The 10,769-nt window shown below is 49.0% G+C and overlaps 2 protein-coding genes across 3 annotated transcripts; both read right to left on the bottom strand.

The window, feature by feature from the left end:
- Positions 1-497: 497 nt before the first annotated feature.
- LOC9648558 (protein argonaute PNH1) lies at positions 498-5,055 on the bottom strand. Of its 2 annotated transcripts, none has more exons than XM_002984799.2 (21): positions 4,944-5,055; positions 4,129-4,701; positions 3,859-4,067; positions 3,641-3,790; positions 3,449-3,582; positions 3,294-3,400; positions 3,126-3,232; positions 2,940-3,078; positions 2,767-2,883; positions 2,592-2,699; positions 2,462-2,533; positions 2,289-2,411; positions 2,079-2,238; positions 1,910-2,031; positions 1,718-1,855; positions 1,520-1,662; positions 1,338-1,464; positions 1,147-1,282; positions 1,010-1,083; positions 824-950; positions 498-754 (listed from the first exon to the last, which is right to left on the bottom strand). In XM_002984799.2, the coding sequence occupies exons 2-21, from the start codon at positions 4,660-4,662 to the stop codon at positions 570-572; spliced, it is 3,012 nt and encodes a 1,003-aa protein (XP_002984845.2). In that variant the 5' UTR covers positions 4,663-4,701; positions 4,944-5,055; the 3' UTR covers positions 498-569. The 2 variants fall into 2 exon arrangements, with proteins under 2 accessions (XP_002984845.2, XP_024545686.1); XM_024689918.1 differs by having other exon boundaries at positions 1,520-1,647.
- Positions 5,056-6,866: 1,811 nt separating this feature from the next.
- LOC9648766 (pentatricopeptide repeat-containing protein At4g02750) lies at positions 6,867-9,188 on the bottom strand. Its single transcript, XM_002984798.2, has one exon. It carries the CDS (start codon positions 9,186-9,188, stop codon positions 6,867-6,869), a length of 2,322 nt encoding a protein of 773 aa, XP_002984844.2.
- Positions 9,189-10,769: the final 1,581 nt, after the last annotated feature.

Genomic DNA, 10,769 nt, shown 5'->3' with positions numbered 1-10,769 from the left:
CCCATCCGGGGCATAAGGATTGGATATTCGTAAAATATTCTATGCCTGTGTTATTTTCACTCATAATACACGTAGACCAATAGCTGGCATACATGTGGTGTGAGTGAAATCCACCGTTGTAATATCCACCCTTTTACAAATTGCACGCCATAGAGATGGAAACGAAGCGAAAGAAAGCAGTACCGTTTTGCCAGGAGAGTGAAGACAATCCTCTGTTGTTCGACTGCTGCGCGCTGCGCTGCTGCTGCTGCTGCTGCACCAGACTGCGTTTTGTTGTTAGCAATTTGCAGCGCCCTGGCTCGGCATTTATGGTGTTGGATTTCAAGGATCCTCCTTTGTTTGTTGCTACTTCATGGTGGTTTCATCATTGAGCCTGGGCGCTCGAGGACTGCCGCTGGAAGCAGTAGTGGAAGTGTAGAATCCGAAATGGAGTAAACCACCAGGAGTAAAAACAAGGCGCGACTTTGACAACGAGGTCCCCCTAGTGAGACACTAAGTATGCGAAAGCAACAGGAGTCAGATAGATTAAAAACGCGAGATAAAAGCAAAAGAGAGTAGTAGCATACTGACTAGCAGTAGAACATGACCTTCTTAACCTTGTCCTTCAACGCGGGCAGCGGCCGGATGGAGCCATCCTGGCGATTACCAGCTCGGGGAGCAGTGTTCCGGTGGACGGAGCCAGCCTCGGACGCGTCCGGCTCCATGTAGAATCTCGCGCGGAACGCAGCCAGGTGAGCGTAGTATGCAGGTGGTACTGAAAGAAAAGGACGATTGCTTTGTGCTTTAGTTGTCAAAGCCTATGGGAAAGAGCTATGGTCTTTACCTATCGAGACTGAGCGTGTGCAGCGAGCGTAAGTGTAGCACAGGCTGTTGGTGAGGGACTGCAAGCCATCGGCAGTGAACTTGTTCTCGTCCCAAAGTACGTGATAGTGAGCTGGTCTGCTTGTTCCCTGTAACATAGTCTCGTCGTATGAGCAAAGCTACAAAGGCCAGGGCTCCATCAAGTTACCTGAATGCCGGCATGGCTGCAAAGGTAGAAGTCAAACTCCGTTGGATGGCAAATCTTCGAATCCACCACAGTGCCTGTGAAGGAAAACGGTCTCTCATTAGTTATCTAAATTCGCCACTTATTGACGGCAACAGCACCTGGCAGGATATTTCCACTCTTATCAGTGGTTCTTGTATCGTCGTGATCGTTAGCAAATAGCCGGGTGTGGTGCCGTTTCTGGACCACAACGAACGTCACGAGAGGCTGATAGTTCGGCTCGAGTGACGCGCAAGCCTGTCCAAAACGAAGAGCTGAATCAGTCAATGTGCCAAGTCTTTCCATACTATACCTTTCTAATTGCATCCAGCTCGTGAAGGAGAACTTGGTAGAACTGTCCTTCGCTCACACCATCTCTGTAGAAGATGATTCTTCCAGGTTTGTATCCAGAGGCACTTCGGAAAGAAATTAAAAGCTCTCTAAAGTTTGCGTATGTTAGCACAATAAGTAAAACAAAAACTCACCGCTACTAACCTTATCATACCGCCATTCATGGTTCCCTTCTGAGGATCAACCCATGTTTTATACAGATCTTGGATCAACTCTTGTCTGTGAGCTTGAGCGCACACTAGACCTGCGTATTTCGTGACTTCTGGCCAATCCTGAGAAGCGACAACCTGTAACAGGCACAGCTTATTTAGAGACACACGAAAAGAAAAATCGTACACTTACCGCTGCAATCGAGGGACTCGAATCTTCTCCAGGATGAGGATGCGTAACATCCGCTCCAAATATAATTGTTGGTGTATCACTTACTAAAGGAAGCCTCCGTGATAGTGCATCCACCAAGACAGTGTTTCTGCCTCCGACCTTACAACAAACTTGTTGAGCTTATTCACGAACATCGTGCATGAAGCGCCCTACCTTGACATTGATTTTCAACGCAACATTAGCAAGATACTGCTTTCCTCTCTTAAAGACATGCTTTGTCAAGCAGCATTGAGAAACCAATCCCAGGTCTGTTTCGCAGATTCGTTTCAAGTCGCCTGGAATAAAACTTATCAGCAAATCTGTAAAAAACCAAGTCTCTTACCATAAAGTGAGCCATTGTTGTCGGGTAATATGGCAATTAGTAACTCTAATTCCTTTCCTTTGACCTTGCTTTGAACTTCACGATATACCGACTTCAGAGCACGTTCTACCTGGTCTGGGCGTGCAGCATGAACTGGAATGATAGGTTCAGCAGCAAACGCCTGCATGTCATATACGATTAGTAAACTGAAGATCATTCTTAAAGCCGTACCATTCCGGAAATAAGACACATCTGAGCAAGGTCGTTACAAAATCCCCGAGCTATATTATCTTGAACAGTACGAGAGAAATTGACGCATGCCCAGTAGTTCACTGTCCCTCCATCGACCATTTTCTGGAGACATATGAATTAAAAAAGAACAGTTTTCTTCCAAGCACGCTTACCTTGTTCATCATATTCCAGGTCCCGTCTTGAGGCAAGCAATCCTTTTCTCTACCCGTTTCATGATATTTCAGCTGCAAACCCGCATTTTTAAAGAACATTGTATGACAACAAAAGAGAAGAAACACAAACCCATGGGGCAGGCAGTATTCTAGCTTCCACGAGAGCCAGTCTGTCACTGATACGTATCCCAAACTCCTGGGCGTATGGGTCCTGATTATATGCATTATGATAAACAGTCTAGCACAAAACATAAGAACAGTTAAATAAAAATAGAGACAAAAACGGGAAAAGATTCTTATCCTACTTGCAAAATATCGAGTTCTCTTTCCCTGGGCCGTTGGCATGTTACTTTTAGAAGGGCTGTCACTTGACGCTCGTTGAGACGTTTAGTATACCTTTGTCCTTCCACAATCTTGCAGACCTGTTAATCAGCCAAAAATGAACTTAGTTCGTTGCATGCCTACGAAAACTGCACACCTCCATTGGCAGATAATTTGGTCTTTCTTGATTTCCAACTTGTAAACAAGGTAAAGATGGGCTTCGTATAGTGTAGTGATATGTATCTCGGAAATACTCCATTACCGATTTCATTGTACCTCTATCATCAACAGGAAACCTGCAAACCCAAAATAAGACACATCACAAACAATCAGAAACACTTACATTAGTTCTTGAGTAGGCTGAGAAGTTAAGCCAGAAATCCTGTATTTTCGTCGCATGGTTCCGCGATGTGTAACTTCCACTTTGACTCCTCTCAGAGCTTTTTTGATCTGGCACAGAAAATCAGATCTATCTTAAAATCGCTCTTCGCAAACCAAGCTGGGACTTTACCTTGATGCGGTCAGCGTCCGAAAGTGGCCTGCTTATGTCCTTGTTAAGGAGTTTGCCAACAAAGTCCACCACGGGCAGCGGCTCAATGAAAGCAGTAGATGACATGTCTTCAACAATAGATCAGAACACATACCATCACATTTCATAATCCTTACCAATATTCAGAGAAAGACCCATTTGCGTGGGCCTTATACTCTGGTAGAACCCTCGCCAGCTTTCTAAGCCGTCACCGAGGGGTTGTCTACGTCCTAAGTCTGGTGAATAAAACGATCGTCCAACAGGCGAATACCTGGAAGAACTCAAAAGAAACACATAAAAACCCGATACCAAAGAAAAGAGGAGCGAACCTATGGGTAGGAAGCTCTCGCAGCACTATGTCCAGCACTTGCAAGGCCTCTTGGGGAGCATCTGCTTGCCTCCCGGCCAGAAACTGGCCAAGATGATGCAGATCAGCACGAGCAGCGAACTTGATGACCACCTTGAACTGCCGATCTCTCCTGAAAGATATTTTATGCTTTTCTTCAGTATGCTGTAAAAGAGTAAAGAAAAACTAAGCTACACTCACCTCGGTGTACCACATCCATCATCTTCCTCCGGCAGACTTACCTGAAAGTCCTTATAATGGAAGGGTAAAGGCCCAGCAGTGTACAGGCTTTTCCGGCCATCATACACTGGGAGCCTGTGACCCAAACTCGAATCCCTGTGAAGCTTAACCAGCTGCTCCATGACCGCTCGATTCACACCACGCGATGTCACCTCGGGAGTGATCGTCACCTGCGCAAGCAAAACAAGCCAATTGGATGCAAACACTAGCTCGTGACAAGAAGAAACTTACATCATAGTGGTGTAGATCCTTGTCTGGTAGCTCTGCAAAGAAATGATTCACCTTGACAATGCACTTAACCCCCGTTTGGCCGCGTCCGGGCCTCAGCGGAAATCTCAAGGCCTTGCTAGACGCTGGAGGAGCTACGACGCTCGGCTGCGGTGGCGCTGGTTGCGCAGGAACTGAAACTTCCACACCCAATCCAGAAAATTGCTCAACCACTGCGCTCACTGCTGGAGCTTGTCGCGGCTGTTGCTGCTGCTGTGGCTGCTGCTGCCCATGATATCCTCCCGTTCCTCCTCCTCCACGGCCACTACGTGATTGACTATACTGGCCTCCACTCCTTCCACCACTAGTTCCTCCTACTTGGTAATGCTGCGAGTATTGTGGATGCCTGGCCATGGCTAAAGCCCCTTGTGAAGCTTGCGGTGGCGTTGAGCTGGAGCTCGCGGCGGCACGGGGCGGCGGCTGTGGAGAAGCTCCGCTCGACGAAGGTGGAGAAGATCCTTTCTCATCCTCTCTGGGCGTCTTTCTCCTCCTTGGCATGGCCGATCAGCTCCCGGAATGTGGAAGCTCTCGCGTTACCTGCGGTCAGCAAGAAATTCAGACCAAATTCCTGGCGATGTGGATAGGGGAGGGCTTTGATGGAGGGATTGAGCGGAATGCAAGTCGGGGCGAGCTAGGCGCTGGCTCGGAATGGAGACACGAATCCCACGCAAGACTTGCAATCAATGGCCGGGAGATTGAATTTCGCGCGGGCCAGGCAGGACGAGGAGCAGAGGAGGGGAAAGATCGCTGGCGCGTCGCGAGCACCGCGCGATTCATACCTGGAATCACACTCTCATTGATGCCGCCGAGAGAGATTTCGCGCTCCCTGGATCAGGGTTCTTGGTAGCGCCAACAATCCGGCCTCCGCTAAAAACCTCAAAGAAATAAAGGACCACGCTCCAGTGTCGTAATCGGACGGCCCTGCTGGACTGGAAAACCACGTGTAACAACCAATCCGCCGTCCGTTCATTAATTCTCTCACCGCCGATTCCGATCCATCCGACGGTCGGCCTCAGCCTACGGAGCCCGTACGGACTGACACTTCCACGAAAGGGCCTGTCGGAAAGTGGCTCCGGCCGGTGGCCCCCCCTTTTTAGCGGCCAGGTAACAACGATAGTAGCCAGCGTTGGGCATCATCCGGGGGGGGCGTTGTATCCTTAACCCCTCCGGTGTAAATGCGCACGGGTGGTCCTTGCCTTGCGCCAACAGGCAAGCTGGCGCCCCTGGTGTGTCCTTTTATGTGTCCTTGGCAAGGACCTGTCCTTAAAGACGTGGCAAAGCCTTTGGTATGGCATCTTTCCTTTCTCTCCTTTGGCCGCCATTTATTTTCCTCTGGCTTTGCCCTTAAATGGGCCGCCTGACAGGGGCCTGATGGGGACGTCCCCATGCAACATACAACGAAAGCTCATAATTTAGGGTTTATGGGCGAGAAGCTGGCCAATATTTTGGTTTGATCAATCCAAAACCCTCTGGCGCGCGCCTATGATTGAGCTCTCATGACCGCTTAGTCATGTGCTGTCTCCAATATTGTATTGTAAATGGGCCAGATTAGTCTCAAAGCCAGCGCCTTTGGCGTGGAATATCTCGCGCCGGGAGGGCATCCAATGGCGCCCATAAACAAAAAACAAGTGTGCTACCACCAATGCCAGAGCTGCGAACCGAATCGTCTTCGTCCGTCAACCTTGAGGCGCGACTGAATCGCCTGCGCAATCAATTGCACGTAAGGAAAGACATTAGAAAGGAGACAAGGGCTTGTTAGCCAGGAGACTTTATCGTATATACAATGATGCCGGCTGATAATCCGGTCGGCGATAGGTTCAATGTACTTAGCTTAGCCCTCCAAAACACTCTTGCAAGTTAAGCAAGAACCCTAAAGTCTTGAGATCACAAGATGCGCTATGAATTCCACAGGACAATGTGGGAATCATAAAGCTTGGATATGCCCATTTGTGATCTACTTTCTACGTTGAAGGTCCACCAAAAGCCATGTTGCTTTAAGTTCTTTCTCTCGTTGTCTCACCTCTTGTACGAAGGCATTTGACAATCGCGTGATACGGTGCCCGGCCCACGACACGCACTTAGCAAAGATGCGAGCTCCACTTCGTTGGAGTAGATTCGGCGATGCTGGAGAAGCGATCAGATCAGTGCTTTATTCATTCTAGGACCCAAGCTGCATTTTTCTGTAGCTTTTCCCCAGCTTTTCCTGCATCTTGAATCAAGTTTGAGTGATTGATCGACTTGAAAAGCAGATGAAGATATACCAGAAAGGCACCTTACGTAAAAGCCCAGCCTTCGCTCAGCCTTTCACTCGTCCGATTTCTGGAGGAGATCCGTAGCAGCCACCCAAGCTCTCCATGGAAAGCCTGCTTGCCGCACAGAATTTTAAACATCCTGACCATCACTTGAATAATGGGCTTTCTCCTGTTTTTACCATCTAGAACGTATTAAAAAGTGTCACACAAGATTGAATGCACAGGTAGAAGTTTTGGATCAAAATAATAAGAAGCCACACTTTGCCCACTTCACAAGAGATAAATGTGTCAGTGAACAGATAATTCTTCATACACATTCTCCAAGAGGTTGGCAGCTTCAATCAAGCTGGCGCTGCAAGCAAATGGAATATCACAGCCATGCAACCTTTCGATATAGAAGTATGCCCAGTTTGGGTATATGGAGAAGAACTCGAAAGCCATTTGCGTCAGCTATAGTGTAGCGTAATTACCTGGTGCCAAGAACGGCGTTACCTCCTGTACAAAAGCATTGGAGAGGAGCACGTACGGCGAGGATCGCGTGGGAGATACGCTCCCCAGATCCATGGCTGCCCGTGCGGCCTGGTCGGCGTCACGATGTAAACCGCAAGCACTGAGCAAAGATGCGAGCTCCACTTCGTCCGGGACGAACGGCATGCTCATCGCCAGATCGATCGCGTCGCCCAGCCGGCCGATCCGCGCCAGGAGATCCACCATGCACGAGAAGTGTGATCGCTCAGTCCGGACGCCGTGATCCGCGAGCAGCGACTGGAAGTGGTGGCAGCTCTCATCAATCAGACCCTTTTGTGCGCAAGTCGCGAGGACGGTGAGGAGCGTCACGCCGTCGGGGTCCACTCCTGCGATCCACATCGAGCGCAGCAGCTGGATGCCGTGATCCAGATCGCCGCTGTTGGAGTGGCCGGCGATCATCGCGTTCCAGAGCGTCACGTCCGGATTGGCGATGCTGGAGAAGAGATCCCGCGCTCGCTGGAGCTGCCCGGTCTTGGAGTAGACGTTGATCATCGCCGTGAGGGACAGCCGATCCGGCTGCGTGATCGCGGATTGAGTCATGGAGTGGAAGAGATCCGCGGCCTCGTCCGCGAGGCATCGATTGGAGTAGCCAGCGAGCATCGCGTTGCAAGAGACTCTGTTCTTCTCGGGCATGGAATCAAACAGGAGCTTGGCCTCCTCCAGATTCTCGCGCTGGACGTAGCCACTGATGATCGTGTTCCACGACACGATGTCGCGCTTGGGAGCCCGATCGAATCCCCTGCGCGCGTTCTTCAAGCCTGGATCGTGATCTCCGCAGTAGGCAGCGATGATCGTGTTCCAGGCCGTGATGTCCAGCCGGATCATCCGATCGAACGCGCTCTTGGCCTCCGCGATCTGGCCTCCCTGCGCGAATGCCGCGATGAGGAAGACGTGGGCGAGGAGAGATTTCTCGGGCATCTCCTGGAACACGCTCTTGACGCTCTCGGTATGCCCGCTCCGGGCATACGCCTGGAGAACCAAGTTCCAAGACGCTGGATCCCATCCAGGCATGAGATCGAAGAGCTCTTTAGCATCATCCACGCTGCCTGTCTCGACGAATCCCTGGATCATCGACGTCCACGAGATGATGTTCTTCGTTGCGGGCATTCGATCAAACAGTGACTTTGCCTCGGAGATCCGCGATCGCAGACCCAACCCAGCGATGAGCGTGTTCCAAGCGACGCTCTCCCACGCCGGCATGAGATCAAACGCGTGCATGGCTCGATCCAGCGCGCCATTCCGTGCATAGGAATCGAGCAGGATGTTCCATGACACCAGGTTTCGCTCGTCCAGTGCCTCAAACATGGCCGTGGTCTCCTCCGCGCTCCTGTTGATCGCGCTCGCGGCTAGCATCGTGTTCCAGGAGATGATGTTTCTCTCCGGCATGGCGTGGAACAGCACCGCCGCTCGGTCGAACTCGCCGTTCTGTCCCAGAGCCAACACAATTGCCGTCCACACCACCACGTCTCTCGCAGGCATCCGATCAAAGATCTCGCTTGCCTCGGCAATGAGATTTTTGTGAGTGTATGCCACGAGAAGGATTGTCCACAAGACAGCTCCTCGATCCATGGACTGATCAAACACGGCTTTCGATTCCTCCATATGCCCGAACTGGGCAAATGCTTGGACCATCGCAGTTGAAGCCACCGCATCCCACTGCGGCATTAGAAAAAAGCACTTGCAAGTTTGATCAATCCCCCCTTTGTGCGCAAAGGTGGTGACAAGGCAATTCCAAGAGACAATGTCAAGAACAGGCATAAAATCAAACGTTTGCTTCGTCCCATGAAAATACCGCTTCTGGGCAAACACTGCGATGACGATGTTCCACGAGAGAAGATCCGCTGCCGGCATCCTGTCAAGAACGCGCTTGGCCTCCTCGGCCTGGCCGAGAATGCTGTGAGCCGAGATGATCGAATGCCACGATACGTGGTTTCTCTGGGGCATTTGATCGAAGGTGGCCTTGGCTCCCGCGGCGTGCCCGTGGTGGGCATAAGCTAGAGCCAAGACGTTCCAACTGTAGAGATCTGGCAGCTCGATCATAGTGTGGAACACATCGCAAGCCTCCGCCAGGCTGCCGCATTTGCTGTACATGAGCACCAGCTGATCGGCCACGCGCTTGTCCCGCCGCAGTGGATCGCTGTCGAGGATCTGGGCGTGGATCCGCCGCGCCTCTGCTAGATCCTTCCTCGAGGCGCAGGAGCGCACCAGGTTGATCACCCATTGGGCGCCAGTAATCCTGCGCATGAAACGCCGTTTTCATCGGGCTTTCATCTTTTCCGCCTCGCTCCCCAGTGGATTGTCCTCGGGCTTGTGATCTCCAAGTTGCTGGAAGGAACAAAATATAACCATACTCTTGGGGCGTTACCATCTTAGATATGGAAATCCTTTTTGGTAAAACATTCTTTACAAACATTTTTTCTTTTTTATTTTCAGCTCTGAAACCAAAAAATGCCAAAGGATCATGTTTGTTGATCGGGTATGGGCTTGGACTTTGATGAAGGAAGTGCTTATCATGAGCAATATTAGAAGGGTCATGAGCTCATATCACAGAGAGTAAATTGAAAGAGTTGTCTTTCCGGAGAGTTCATAGTATTTCTAAAGCTACATGCTATGCCTTTGGCCTTCATGGTCATTTCAGCAATGGCATTTGGGCTTTGATGATGTGGCCCAGGTGTAGTGAGCAACAAAAAGATTTCTCCAAATCCCAACATAGAGCTCCATACTGTCATTACAAAAAAGCCTTATAGACTACTTATACACGACCTCTCCCTGGGCCAGGGTTGAAAGACTCAAAGCCGTCACAAGTCTTGCTTGTCCCAATTGTTCCATGGAGCTGCTGCGTGATGACTAGAAAACATGTTCTAAACCCCACTGTCAACATTCTGGTGTCCCCATCAGTAGTGATGCCTCAAGTGTGATCGTAAACACTGATCTTCTTTTCACAAAGATTATAAGTTGAGCAATCTGGTTCCTTGCCGTGTGCTAGAACATGGACAAGCGATCCATTGAGGAAATGAACAAATCATTAAGACACATGTTTGGGGCCAGAGTCAATTGGAACTCAGTCACCCTGCCCAAACAGCACATTTCAGTCATAGTAGCTGGGCTTCCCCTTCAGATTCGTTCATCCTATTCTGCTGTCATCTCACTCCTTTTTCCCTCTCTCCCACTTGTAGAAGTATATCAAAGTCTGTCATAAACAGGACATGTGGCATTCCGTTATTGGTCTTGGAAGAATATTCTATGCATAAAATTGGATACTCCCCGCGCCTACTAGATTTTAAAAGAATACTCCCAAGAATCTAATGGTCATTATGTGCCATGTAACCTTACATGACCATCCATAACCATTCAACTATATCCATTTATCATCTCAAAATATTTGTGACTATAAGTCTTGAATTTTTTCCCCAATTCATAGTGCCTCTTTTAATTCTAATTGATGGGTTGAGTTTTCAGTTTTGTGATCAAGTTTCCCTACATGGTTTTTCCTTAATCCTAAAACTTTAAAACTCCAGGCTAAGGAGCTTAAATAGAGTGATTTATTCTATAGATTTCAAGTGTTAAATAGCATTGAATGATTCAAATATTTGGCAGCTATATATGGAGTTGCAACTAATTCATTCAGAATTCATAATGGATTGATATCTATGCTATGGTTTTGGTTTTGTTTCTATTATGGTTATTAATAATTATATTGGTGGTTTCAAGTTTTTATAACAATATATAATCACTTAACACAACCCCTAAATATTCTAGATGATTTATTGTTATCACCTTTTCATCTTCTAAAGCCCTTTGAGTGTAAGGAATTTTTTTCCAACT

This window comes from Selaginella moellendorffii, unplaced genomic scaffold (genome assembly GCF_000143415.4).
Source record: "Selaginella moellendorffii unplaced genomic scaffold, v1.0 SELMOscaffold_64, whole genome shotgun sequence".
In the NCBI taxonomy this organism is placed as follows: Eukaryota; Viridiplantae; Streptophyta; class Lycopodiopsida; order Selaginellales; family Selaginellaceae; genus Selaginella; species Selaginella moellendorffii.
This window is presented reverse-complemented; position numbering and strand designations above follow the sequence as displayed.

What these genes read in the sequence shown, in the direction of transcription:
- LOC9648558 (XM_002984799.2), bottom strand. Translation starts at nt 4,662, where the DNA reads ATGCCAAGGAGGAGAAAGACGCCCAGAGAGGATGAGAAAGGATCTTCT. An exon ending in CGGACGCTGACCGCATCAAG is followed by an intron (nt 3,233 to 3,293) that starts GTAAAGTCCCAG and finishes TTTCTGTGCCAG; the next exon opens with ATCAAAAAAGCTCTGAGAGG. An exon ending in GAATACTGCCTGCCCCATGG is followed by an intron (nt 2,534 to 2,591) that starts GTTTGTGTTTCT and finishes GCGGGTTTGCAG; the next exon opens with CTGAAATATCATGAAACGGG.
- LOC9648766 (XM_002984798.2), bottom strand. Translation starts at nt 9,188, where the DNA reads ATGCGCAGGATTACTGGCGCCCAATGGGTGATCAACCTGGTGCGCTCC.